Source organism: Rhamphochromis longiceps, linkage group LG17, assembly GCF_057381845.1.
Source record: "Rhamphochromis longiceps isolate RC_006_pf linkage group LG17, R_longiceps_female_GT1.1, whole genome shotgun sequence".
In the NCBI taxonomy this organism is placed as follows: domain Eukaryota; kingdom Metazoa; phylum Chordata; class Actinopteri; order Cichliformes; family Cichlidae; genus Rhamphochromis; species Rhamphochromis longiceps.
The window spans coordinates 408,374-421,690 of NC_140573.1; the positions used below are offsets into that span (position 1 = coordinate 408,374).

Below are 13,317 nucleotides of genomic sequence, written 5' to 3' on the forward strand. Positions count from 1 at the left end.
GACTGTCCAGTCCGCTTATGTCAGTCAAAACATCTTAATCGGCTTGACAAGCACCTGGAAAAGGTCCACAAATTACAGGTATGTTATTGACTTTGTGGTGTCTCTGTGTGGTTTTTGTGTGTTGGTGAGGCAGCCCTTGATCTCTGGAATCAGATGTTTATGTTAAAGGGACTTACATTTAGCACCTTGCATTTTACATATTTGTTACTCTGGTGAAATGAAAGTCTTCCAGTTTCCATAGAAGAATACGGTGGTTCTTTCTTTGTCCGTATGCTGCATTTATATAATGTTCCTCGAGCTCTAGAAAGCATGTTGTGTGCATAGATAAAAACATGAAGGATGCCCAAATAAGTAAAATACTGACAGTTTTGATATACGGTTACTAGGGGTGCAACGATACACAAAATTCACGGTTCGGTTCGATACTTTGGTGTCACGGTTTGATATTTTTTCGATACAAAAAAATGTTCATGCCTTTTTAATTTGTCATTTATTAAAATTATAAAGTTTTACAGTTTTTAGATTTTATGTTGCTGAAACAAAAAAGTAATAAAAAAAATATATCTCAGGGCTCGCAAAATTTCAAAATCCCTGGTAGCCCTTTGGGCAGGGACTCTTCAGTTTTTGGTAGCCCAAAACAAAATTTAAGTAGCCCGAATAAAAAAGAGAGCAATTTTTGATTTATGTTTTGTTTCCTGTTTTGTTTCCTTTACAATATTATACATTAAAGTATAATATTGTATAATTATATAATATTAACTTCTTTTCTTGTGCGCGTTTCTTATTTTGACAGCGAATGCGCACCTGCGGACCACTTATGTGTAGCCCTGGTTATTTAGCTCATCATATCGCAGCCACAGAAATTATTTTGTCCATGAAACCATAAAGCTGCACTTTCTTTTTGCCTTATAGTCTGATTTGTCATAACTTTTCCGTTTTGTGGTAAGCTTTTCTTTGGCTGTCACTTCTTCACCCTGACCTGTCTTATTTGGCTCAGCAGAACTAAAAATATATCCTGCTGCTTTTACACACGCGCACACACACACACACACACACACACACACACACACATAACGCTCAGCGATTCTCTGCGCGATCAACCTCTCACATGTTTAAGCTTGCTGCGGGAGATTTCACTTGTCATGTTTGCATAGTAAGCTAACGATTGATAAGACGATGTCAGAGGAATTGGTGCGCAAATTATCGTCACTCACCAATCAGTGCTGTCGCTCTCTATACACAGTTCGTGCGATTGCAAAGTGAAAGCAAAAAACAAGGGCAAATTCAAACGCGATTTCAATATGTCACATATTGACAGTGGCTCACCGATGCCAATGACATACTTACCCAGCTACATTTCCGAAAGAATGCAAAAGCATTGACATATATTTTTCCTTCCTACGATAGCCCGTCGGGCAGGGCAGAGATAGATTTTGGTAGCCCGACTGGAAAAATCGCTAGCCCCGGGACGTCGGGCTAGCGATTTTGTGAGCCCTGTATCTGATTGAGGAATCACTCATCTTTGGAAAAGAGAGTTTATTACAGAGAAATGTCTCTTTCCAAAATAAAAGCTATACAATATGCTTCTTCTGGGCTATATTCTCAGCAGCATATTAAACATATCAGGTCCCCATAAGAAGAATCATGTGCTAACGGCTGTCTAAATGACTCGGGTAAAGTTTGTAGCATGCATGCTTGCTGTTTTTGTCTGCTTCCACTTGTCTTTTGCACTAGGATGATGTCGGAGTAAATGTGCAGTCATATTTGTTGAGTTCCCACTAGTGCTGTCAGCGTTAATCTCGTTGAAATGACCTTAACGCCACAACACGGCAAATCTCCGTTAACGAGCTACCGCGGATCGCCCCGTGCCTGGGGCTGGACGGCCAACACGTTAACGAGCTAACTGCGCTAACACACTAGTTCCCACCCCATGTAATTGAGCATTGTGTGGCACATCCAACATACTGTTTTACTTTAGTCCGTGACGCGCTTACCTTCAGGGTCATACGTCACATGAAAACCAAAAGAGTTCCAAACGCCAGATCTGAATGAGGGTGGGGGAGGTTCAATTTGCCATGTTGCAAGGAGAGCTTAACTTCTGTCTGGCTAGCTTGCCCTGCGCTCAGTGAATCTGCAATCGACTACTCCACCTAGGCTGCACTGTCGAGCGCAGATCCACTGAGCGCTCAACACAGACAGCATCGTCAGAAGGAAAGTTGATAAAATAAATTAAAAATTTTGTATTGTTCGATACATATGCGTACCGAACCGAAAGCACTGTATCGAACGGTTCAATATTGATACGAGTATCGTTGCACCCCTAACGGTTACACAGAAAACTGTTTAAATTTAACCCTAATCACATGTAATACTAACTTTTTCAGAAACCTATGATTAAACTTTACATGCAAAAGGCCAAGGACAGACACATTGCTAAAGAACTGGCACTTCTGAGGGCATCAAATCCCACACCACAAATGGTCTCACACATGGATGAAGTGGATGATGCTGTAATTGAGGAGGGCATCTTTAGGGCACTGGAGGAAGGGTCAAAGGTTGCTTCTGCTATAGCCTCTTCCAGCAAGGCTCACAGTGACCATGCTACACTGATCCACTGGCCTGCTCCTCCCTCTGACAGCGAGGCTCCCAGTGACCATGCTACATTGAACCATCGGCCTGCTCCTCCCTCTGACAGCGAGGCTCACAGTGACCATGCTACATTGAACCATCGGCCTGCTCCTCCCTCTGACAGCGAGGCTCCCAGTGACCATGATACACTGAACCATCGGCCTGCTCCTCCCTCTGACAGCGAGGCTCACAGTGACCATAGTACACTGATCCACCGGCCTGCTCGAGACGATTCCGTTGACTCTGACAGCGAGGCTCACAGTGACCATGCTACATTGAACCATCGGCCTGCTCCTCCCTCTGACAGCGAGGCTCTGGGTGACTCTACCAGACCAAACCTACAGCCTCTCTCTGCCAGTGACACTCTCAGTGACCACACCATCCCAATTATGCAGCCTTCTATCTCCAGCAGCAAGGTTACTTGTCATTCAACAGGGGTATCTCCTGATGTTTTAATCCCAAGCAGTGCACCTTACTATGCAGCAAAGCAAAGGAGGGGACGTCCTCTCCCGAGGACACCTGCTCCTGGTTGCAAACACTGTCAGATACTGTTCACTGAGCTACAGGTGGTGAAGCAGTTGCTAGAGTGTGAACTTGAAAGTAATCATGAGCTCAAGCAGATACACTCTTCAACCAAGCGTGCAAATGTGAGTATTGTTTACCTCCTGTGATTGTACACCTCATTGTGAAACATTCTTTCATTTGCTTTTGATAAACAAATCTGCTTAATGACCCTTTTTATTTCAGGTTAAATATAGCAGACGTAAACGGTTTTCACCCAGCAAAGCCCCTCACTATGGTAAATAATATATCTTATCAAACTTACTACTGTAAAATTTCAAGTTTCATGTTTTATTGTCATGTACAGATAAACATTGTAGCCACCGCTTTACATGAACATATAGAAGTGAGCAGTTATATTAAAGAAGAAAATTTATTTATTAATAATAATAATAAATAATAAATAACAAAATACTAAAGTATTAATATTAAGAGAATTTGTTTGGAATTTACAGTTTCTCATTTACAGTTGTGCAAAAACTTATGCAGTAAGGATTTAAATTGGTTTATAGTGACAGTTTGTAGAGTCCAGTAGTTGTAGTGAGTGTGTAATGGTGTGTGCCGAATGTCTGCAGTTCAGAAGTCTGATAGCTTGTGGGTAGAAACTAGAGCTGGGCGATATATCGAGTTTTTAAAAAATATCGATATATTTTTATACAAGATATAAGATGTAACAATATCCTTTATATCGATATAGTCTATGTTACGTTATAATTATACTTGTGGAGCCGCAGGTTTGCCTCTCTTTCGTCCACTTTCGTCTTTACGCAATGTTACTCGGCCTCGCCTCTCCTTCACTGAACACAACTCCTCGTCCCCCATCGCTTCACCTGCAGGAAGCGACAAGATGGACACGGCAAATCTCCGTTAACGAGTTACTGCGCATCGCCCCGTGCGTGGGGCTGGACGGCGTCAACGTGTTAGCTAGCTAACCACGCTAACGAGCTAACCACGCTAACGCCATGCAGCCCAGAGGGGCTGCACGGACTAAAATCCTTTCATTTTCTCAAAAGTTGACAGCGCGCCTTATGTATGAATTCTGGTTGTGCTTGATGGCTGCGAACCGATTTTATGTGGTACACAGCGCTCAGCAATCTGTCAAAAAATGTTTTAGTACGACTTTAGTAAGCTACGGAGCTGCACCGCTTGATGGATTGTCGGAGCATTACGGCTGAGCCTCGCGGAGTGATACGTACTGTACTTCAACGTAATATTACCCTACTGTGTATAAGGACTATAAATGGCACCTGTTAAGAGACGCGGTTGCGAAGCGGATTTCAAACTCCAGGTTGTCAGTCACGCAGTACAAGTTGGGAACAGAGCAGCTGTGAAATCTGTCTTTGTTATTGTGCTCAGCGTCTTTTAGTTTACATTTTGACTGCACAATTGTGAGCTTTTTGTTATGCACAAAAACAACATTGTTTTCTTTTATTTATGGAGCATTATTATTTAATAAATGCTCATAATTTATTTTTGAGTAAATTTTATGTACATCTGCTCTATGTTAATAAAAGTGCCTGTGTGACATCTGGGACACAGCTTTGACTAAGAACTCTCTTTTTGTTCTTACTTTATGGCTTTAAAAAAAATATATCGAGATATATATCTTATATCGCCATCCAGCTAAAAAATATCGAGATATGAATTTTGGGTCATATCGCCCAGCCCTAGTAGAAACTATCCCTGAATGTTCCTGAACCACCTGCCGGTCTGTGGCTGGGGTGGCTGTGATCAGAGAGGATCTGCTGCATCTTCCTCCTGCATGGCTGGCAGTTCAGTCCTGTTGATGCGCTGTACTTGAGAGAATCTTGCATCGTATGACTGACCATCCTGGGATAGCGATCCCTACTCGGTTCATTTATGAAGAGTCAGTTCCTCTAGGCTAGGGGTAGGCAACCTTTCTGATGACAAGTGCCGTCTAAAATTTCCTCAGAAGTCAATGTGCCATATGATTGCATTAGCAAAAAATTTAATAATGCTCTATGTTAACAGTTACACACTATATAGAGCAACTTTATAGAATTATATTTATTCTCAGATGTTGGCAGCTATCAGTGAATAGTTATCAGCTATTTTGAAACAAAAAAAGACACTTTTTATCCATAACAGCAAATGAACTGTACAACAGAAAATACAAATGCTATTTATGGTCTCCTCACAACAATGATAAGAAAAATAAACTGGGCCAATATGGCATGTTTGTTAATAAAGAGATACACATGCTCACACAGATATGTAGAGACAAATACTGGCAATAAGGCCCCTGCAATGTTCTGAAGAAAGTTAAACTTGTCAGGTAGTGATGTCCAGCAGGTGAAAATGCAGCTCCATGAACACGCACAGCTATGGATTCCAGCTGCTTCGATGTTAACTGGCATTAACTCAGCCAGATAATGCGAGACAAATCTAGCTGCTCATTAAAGTGTTCTGGTTTGATCAGAAAATAAAACATTGGTCCATACACCTGAAAGTCCCAAAAACGCATTGTGAATTCTGTCTCGAGTCTACGGATGTATCCGTGTATTTCCGTGGTGCTGATGCTGCACTGAGCAAAAAGCTCCTGAAGCTTTTGAAGTGTGAAAAATCAGGGTGAAAAAATGCAGCAAAGACCTGACACAGGACCTGAGAGATGCATCTGGGCTTGCAGTTGATCCATATACTGCTTACTGAAGCCACATCAGAAATGGTGTCAGTGTGAGGGTGGCTGTCAAAAAATTACTCTTAAGGAAGAGAAATTGGAAGAAAATGTTATGGTATGCCAAATGACACAATAACCAGACTGAAAATCCCTGTGAGCCCTGTTGCAACAGTGCTTATTGAGTCATAGTTTGACAGAGAATAAACAAAAACAGCCAACATCCACATAAAACTCTTGGATTACTTAAAGAATTGACCTGAAAGCTTGCCTGATACATAGATTTCTTGGAATATAAAGGTCATCTTACTGAATATTGATATACAAGATAAGGGGTATATAGTCTCAATGACACGGTCATCTTTGTATTGCATTATACTGAGTTGTTTCTCCTCATAAGCTGTTTCACAGATGAGCCATTAATGGAAAAGCCACCACATATCTCGAAACGGCTCACACAGCATAATTAGAATGATATTCTTTTAACCAAATTAACCCGCAGTGTTGTTTTTAGTGTCTTGTATTTGATCATTATTTCTGCAAGTTTTAGTTCACACTTACATCCTGTCAATGTCAAAACTTTTCAATGTATACATAAATGATATTTTTGATGTTTCTCAAGTACTTAAACTCATACTGTTCGCAGATGACACCAACATATTTTTCAGTAGCGATAATTATACTGATCTTGTAATGACCGTAAACAGGGAGCTAAAATTAATAAAAAAAAAATGGATGGACATAAATAAATTATCATTAAATATAAATAAAACTAAAGCAATGTTTTTTGGTAATTTAAAATATAATATAGAATTACCAATTATCATTGAAGGTGTACCAATTGATAATGTGAGTGAAAACAAATTTTTGGGAGTCGTAATTGATAATAAAATTTCATGGAAACCCCACGTCAGACACATAAAAACCAAAATTTCTAGAAGCCTCGCAGTTTTGAACAAAGTGAAACAATTCCTTGATAAAGATGCACTTCGTACTCTGTACTGTACCCTGGTTCTTCCATATCTTACATATTGTGTGGAAGTGTGGGGAAATACATATAAAAATACAACTAATCCATTAGTCGCAGTACAGAAACGAGCACTGCGTATTATTCACAAGGCTGGTTATCTAGATCATACTCACAAATTCTTTCTTCAGGCAAAGTTACTTAAATTCCAGGATCTGGTTAATTACAATACATCCATAATTTTGTATAAAGCTTTTACTAAACTTTTACCGGCAAATTTACAAACTAGATTTGAAATTCAAGAAAAGGTTTATAATGTGAGAGGCTTTGGAGAATTCAAATTACCCAGAACTCGAACAACCCATAAAGGCTTTTGTGTGTCTGTATGTGGTGTGAAAATCTGGAACAGTCTGAGTTTACAATTGAAACAATGCAAAAATATTCATAGATTTAAATTTCTCTACAAACAGTTGGTCTGGTCACAGTATACTCAATGATGGGTTTTAGTGTGCTCTGTAATGTCTGTCCTCTTACCATTGCTGGTATGGATTCCAAAAAATAAAAATAAAAAAGTGTGCATATGTATGTACATATATGTACTTGTGTGTGTAGATATATATATATATGTATGTATATGTATGTGTGTTTGTTACTTGTAGTTATTACTGCCTGTTACCTGTGGTAATGCAATTTATAATTTATATATTCTGTATTCAGTTATGAAGGCTCTAATTGTTGTTTGCGAGCTGCCGCTTAGATGCTTGTATGTGCCCGGGGCTGTTGATGGGTCTGTATGCAATGATGGGCGTAGCTGCGGGAAGTTTATTGTTTGTTTGTTTTTTGTTGATGAGTGAGTATAGGGGTGGGATTTAATAAGTTTTCTTCGTCCCACTCCTTTTTCAGGCAATTTTTGTTTTTTGTTTTGTGTATTTTATGTTCAATATAGGTATTTGTTGTGCCTGAAAATGAACAAATGAATGAATGAATGTTGTCTTTTTAAAACCTTTCTGAGACACACACAACAGTTTTAAAAAATTCTTTGGCAGTATAATAATCATAATGTAAAGGGGAAGTCTGATAAACATGTGTGCGTGCATGTTTGTATGTATTCCAGCAGGTTTGGCTGGATCCATTTCCAGTCGCAGCCATGTGCCCTTGTGCCCCAGGCTGTGCTCCGGCTCATCAGCCTACATTCTTGCTCTCGGGCTAGGCTTTGTAACACTGGGGACCAGCCGCATCCTACTTCTGAAAATGTCTGCCAGTGCCGGTGATTACCTGACAGTAAACACATGCACACAACTTTTTTTTTCCACATCTGGATAAAAAGATTTAAAAAACAGTGTTAATTTTTCTGGCGTGCATTACAGTGATGTGTTGGCAGCTTGCTCAGTACGTGTCTTCACATTTTGTTCTGTTTGCAGAAAACAAGTATGACTTCCTCCCAGCATCTGTAAATCTGCTTGCCGAGGCTCTTAAACTGCACTTTTGTCTGGTCATGTCAGTCAGGGTCATAGTCCAAGGTAAACTTTGATAGCATACTGCTGTTCTCATTTGAAGTCATGCTGTTGTCTAAAAATTGTTTGCCTCATTCTGATGTCTTTTCAAAAAAAGGTTGCCATGGTTACACAGGCCTGAGGTACATCGCCATTCTGAAGCTGGTTGGCACAGAGTTGCCAGATATGGGCGGAGTCTTGGAGCTCTATCCTATCAATGGTAAGAATTTTTAATACAAAATAGTGAACAGATATATTTTCTGAAAGCTAAGGTCTCTACTTTTTTGGTATCTGAGTTCAGTGTGATAAGTTTAGAGGAAGAGGAAAATGTCGATGTGCTACATCTATTGTGAAATTCACTCTTTAATAGGTTGTTCCTAACCTGATCCTCTGGTCCATCCAGGGAGTGCTACCGTGGAGCGTGAAGGGCTCTCAGCTACCCTCGTGAAGGACATGAGAAACTACTTCCAAATCAGCCCAGAATACTTCTCCATGCTGCTGGTGGGGAAGGACGGCAATGTTAAGTGCTGGTACCCCTCACCCATGTGGTCCATGGCCATTATCTATGACCTGGTAGACTCTATGCAGCTCCGCAGACAGGAGATGGCCATCCAGCAGTGCCTTGGCATGCGCTGCCCTGAAGACGAATATGGTGGCTATGGTTACCATCATCATGGATACGAACACGGTTATCAGGATGGCTATCACCAGGGGTATGGTTACTAACAGGTGTGTGCTTTCCAATGATGCACACTGGCCTGCAGCTGGTCCTTGGTGCTTCCTTTGGCCCAAAACCTTTTTGTGTCTTTCCCATCACTTAGTGAAGGGAAGAAAAATGCTTTCAGAAATGGATTGCATACTTTAGTTTTTGCTGTTTTTTTTTGTTTGGTTTTTTTTGTTTGTTTCAACTTAAAACATTATTGCATCGTCTGTCATCTCTAACTGGCTTTTTTAGGTCAGACTTGCATAGTTTCAGCACACACGTTGATTTTGTAGATAATAGAACATATTTATTGGACATCTGTTGCATTTGAAGTGCAGTTACCAATAATATTATTAAAAGCATCACATTATTTCTCTTTTGTAAAGTTTCTGTTGCTATACATTGTTTCTATTTATTCTTTGTTTCTATATGGCTATATGAAAATAAACATTTGTTTACTACCAGGTCCTTTAAATTATTTGTCTCACTTTCAGTGCCAATGCGCTGCAACAATCTTTTGAGCAACACCTCCCCCTAGTGGCAAAACTGGAAAAATATTTCCAAGTATATTTTAGTGGTCATGTAATGATTGAAACAACCTGCCGTACTTGTAATATCTACAGTAGTTTCAGACCTTCTCAACTTACTGTCCCCTCAATGCAATCACAGTTGTAAAAACACTTTGCGAGTAAGAAGGGCTGGAATCCACCTACCCATTTTCTTCCACTTATCCAATTAAGGGCATGGGGAGGCTGGAGCATCTCTCAGCTGCCATAGAGCAAGAGACAGAGTTTGTATTAAACATGGCCAAAGTGTATGTACAAGTGAGTCTTGTTCATTTAAAGCTTAGACCTCAGACTGCGTTACAGTCTCCTTTCTCTTGGATCTGTATAATGTTAGTGGGTGTGGAACACTGTTATTCAGCAGGTGGGTAAAATATCTAAGAGTTGGCTTAAAGGAACTGATAGGGAGCTAAAACAGCTATCAAGCATGTGCAAAGTAATAGAAGAAAAACATGGAGTTAGAGCAGCTAGTACCCTTTAGGTCTTCCTCCAGAAAACCTCAGTATTTAAATAAATGCACAAATTTATGACAAGACATCAGCGATTGTATTAAATTGCATTACTTGCACAGAAGTAAAACAACTTGCCATTTATTTTACAAGAAAATGCATTCACACGTGAGGATTTTAATGGCACAAACAACAATCTTTAGACAATGTTATTTTACAGTTTAACAAGAAAATATTCAAGCCCCAAGTAAGAGAGGCAGGGAGTTTGTGGTGCTGACAGAAAGTCAGGCATTAGTGGCAATTATGTCAATACCACTTATTCTGGCTCAGAAAATAAACAAATAAAAAAATAAACTGCCTCTTCCACAGTACAATACAAACTGAATTCATCATAGTGTGGATAAAGATTCAAAATCACCACAATTTCAAACAAATCTATTATCAAAACAATCCTGAAACTGCAGTTTCTGGTCCTTAGACGTCCAGCACCAGCAAGCAGTCAAATAGCAGCATGTACAACAGGAATCATGTAAAGAAATACACTGTCCATAAAAGGAATCCATAATGAATCCAAAAGTATCACTTATTTTCCAACAAACAGCGTTGCTGGTACTTTCCCCCATATGAATGACAGCAGTCATCCACAGACAGGCACGTTTCCAAAATATACACATTTCGCTAATTCTGTTATTAAACACTTTGTTTTTAATACTAGGAGTCTATCATATAATCTATCAACAGTATCTTTCACCGTTTACCTGCTTATCACTGTTCAAATAAATGCTTTCACAGACAATCTGTGACCATGTTCCATCCAGTCAATTGTCCAGTTCGATATCAGCAGCAGGAAAGATGCAGAGTATCCTCTGGATACTTGGGAGTGAGCTCTGTCATTACTACAAGGACTCTTCATCAGAAACACTGTCTGCATTTACCTTTGTCAGGAGCTCGAGCTCCTCACTGTCCTGCAACACAAAAAAGAGACAAGGCATCAGAATGAATGAACAAGTGATCAAATCCAGTGGACAAATCTGCAGACATTGAGGCACTGTGCACATCTTTTTTCTGTTTTCAGAAAGTGGAGGGCAGTATTTACTCCCCGAAAAACACCGGGGAAGTACCGTGCATTTTAAAGCCACGGCTGCCAATGGAGAGGGTATTTTTGTTAGTGCTCTAGCAAAGAAACAAACACCTGAAACCTGGCATTTCACCTGATTTACAGGGTTTCTTCAATACAGAACAGGACGCTGGGGATGAAAAGAATTCCAGGATAGTATCCCCACAGACTACTGTATTGTTAAATAGCTTCTTCCATCAAAAAACACTTGACTACTAAAGGAATTCTATGACGTAAGGCTCCAGCATGAGCCTGGATGCTATTTTCATAGCTGGGAATCAGGTTTCCTCTTGCACTCAAGAAATGACATTACAGAGAAACACAAGAGCCAAGTTTCCTGCAGAGCACTTGGTATGTGGGCGGGAGTAGAGGAAGTGGATATACATCGGGGTTAGGTGAGCGAAGTTGTGTGAGGAAAAGGAGTGTGTGGGCTTGTGTGCGTGACTACTGAGGATTTGTGGTTTGTCTCCTACCCCTCTTGACCTCTCAAACACCTCCCCGTTGATGACCCGTAGTTTCTCCCGCTGCAGGCTATATTCCAGGTCCTTGGGCCAGCTGGCATTGTAGATAAAGATGGCCAGCAGGACCGTGGGTGCCTGGAGGAAGAAGTCCAGCGAAGGGTGGAAGTCAAAGAGGAAGAGGGAGAGGCCTGTGACCAGAACAGTAGTGAACTGGCCAGTCAGCACATGGAACATGTTGTCTCTGAATTTTAAGATGAAGGCCACGGATAAGCCCAGGGCAGCTAGGGAGAACACAGAAGATTATGAGTTCTTCAAATGCATACTAGAGATAGATAAATGAACTAGTCCGGTTAATAACAAATTACACCCAGCAGCTGGATTAGTGTAACTTAGCACTGATGCCAGAAGCAGGACCAAATACCCACCAGGCTCTGTTCAAAGGCATAAAACAACTCAAGTACCAGCAGCTTACAAGATCACAAGTTAAGATGATTTTGTCTGTAGACGACAGAAATTGTACAAAGTAGTGGTTTTGCATGCTACAGTCTTTTGGAGCCCCCACCCCAACCCCTCCTCTATTTACGCCAGCTTTCATCTGATTGGCTGCCCCTACATCTGAGCTTCTACAAACAGAACCAGGTGCTGCACCACTTCCTCTGCTTATCAATTTGACAGACTTCCTTCAACCCAGCCATGCCTTCCAGCTCATCCTGGAGGACACAGTATTCCCCAAGCCCGCTGAGACCTCCTCCCAGTAGGACATGGCCAAAAACATCTCACCTACCAAGGAGTCCAGGAGGAATCCTGGTTAGATGCCCCGAGTACCTCAACTGTCTTCTTTTGATGAACATATTTTCTCTTCCTCAAGAAACTTATATAATCCACATGGACATGTTTGCATATAATTCAAAGCAGCAAACTAATTAAATTAAATTAAATTAGAGTGGACATCTCCAGCAACAGAAATGACAGTAGGAGATCTCAGTTCAATCAACATCACACTTATGCCTGCTTGATATTCATCTTCCAGTCATATGCTGTATAAAACAGTATTCAAATGTCCCTCTGATGTGAGAATGATGCACTACAGTGCTGACTGAAGTTATCAATCTTGTGATAGGCAGAAACACCAAAAGTTAAAAATGGAACAGTCAGGTCACTAAACTGCTGAGACTGGAGTGGGGCTGGTGGAAACTGTGGCAGACCAGGGCACTGAAACATAGACAGACGGTTCTTTTGCAATGAAAACCATAAACACCCATGCTCCCGGTAGGTTTCCCCTGTGTCAGCTGTTTACATTATAGGTGCTTATACAGTAACCATGGTAACCACGGACTCTGAGCGGCTGGCTCGACGAAGGTCAGACAACAATTTTACATATATGATCTTCAAACAGGACACAGCCATTATCCGTCCTGGCCTCATATCAAATGTGAACGCAGACTGAGTCTATGTTTGACGTTTGCTTTATATCTAATCTTCCTCTCAAACATTTAAACAGCAGCGAGTCTGCAGCTGAGGGAACACAAACTCAAATTGTCGGAACAGGTTTGCTCGTTTCTTGCGTGTATTCATTTGGTGATTTATTAAATGTGTAACTGTTATTCTAATCTGCTGCTGAGTCTCTTACGCTGATGAAAATGCAGAAAACACAGATCACGAACACCTGTTCAACCAATCACTTTCATTCCACTTTGATCTGCGACAAACTGACGGTTCATCTCTGTTACAGTGTTGCGT

General features: G+C 40.7%; 2 protein-coding genes across 3 annotated transcripts; one reads left to right on the forward strand and one right to left on the reverse strand.

The window, feature by feature from the left end:
- Positions 1 to 24: 24 nt before the first annotated feature.
- On the forward strand, positions 25 to 9,448 carry LOC146648968 (uncharacterized). The gene is made up of 7 exons (XM_085387186.1): positions 25 to 78; positions 2,385 to 3,275; positions 3,376 to 3,427; positions 7,906 to 8,058; positions 8,213 to 8,311; positions 8,403 to 8,504; positions 8,688 to 9,448. The coding sequence occupies exons 2-7, from the start codon at positions 2,391 to 2,393 to the stop codon at positions 9,008 to 9,010; spliced, it is 1,614 nt and encodes a 537-aa protein (XP_085243312.1). The 5' UTR covers positions 25 to 78; positions 2,385 to 2,390; the 3' UTR covers positions 9,011 to 9,448.
- Positions 9,449 to 10,078: 630 nt separating this feature from the next.
- Positions 10,079 to 12,360, reverse strand: LOC146648969 (UDP-sugar transporter protein SLC35A5-like). 2 transcript variants are annotated; one of them, XR_014908188.1, is made up of 3 exons: positions 12,003 to 12,360; positions 11,211 to 11,858; positions 10,079 to 10,964 (listed from the first exon to the last, which is right to left on the reverse strand). XR_014908188.1 is itself a non-coding variant. In XM_085386852.1 (3 exons), exons 2-3 carry the CDS (start codon positions 11,809 to 11,811, stop codon positions 10,896 to 10,898), a joined length of 291 nt encoding a protein of 96 aa, XP_085242978.1. In that variant the 5' UTR covers positions 11,812 to 11,858; positions 12,003 to 12,355; the 3' UTR covers positions 10,083 to 10,895. The 2 variants fall into 2 exon arrangements, 1 of the variants encoding a protein (XP_085242978.1); XM_085386852.1 differs by having other exon boundaries at positions 10,083 to 10,964; positions 11,590 to 11,858; positions 12,003 to 12,355.
- Between the last annotated feature and the right edge of the window lie 957 nt (positions 12,361 to 13,317).

Coding starts and splice junctions, on each gene's coding strand:
- LOC146648968 (XM_085387186.1), top strand. CDS start 2,391: ATGATTAAACTTTACATGCAAAAGGCCAAGGACAGACACATTGCTAAA. Junction 3,276..3,375: donor CTTCAACCAAGCGTGCAAAT/GTGAGTATTGTT, acceptor TTTTTATTTCAG/GTTAAATATAGCAGACGTAA. Junction 8,059..8,212: donor GAAAATGTCTGCCAGTGCCG/GTGATTACCTGA, acceptor TTCTGTTTGCAG/AAAACAAGTATGACTTCCTC.
- LOC146648969 (XM_085386852.1), bottom strand. CDS start 11,811: ATGTTCCATGTGCTGACTGGCCAGTTCACTACTGTTCTGGTCACAGGC. Junction 10,965..11,589: donor TGTTTGAGAGGTCAAGAGGG/GTAGGAGACAAA, acceptor TTTGTGTTGCAG/GACAGTGAGGAGCTCGAGCT.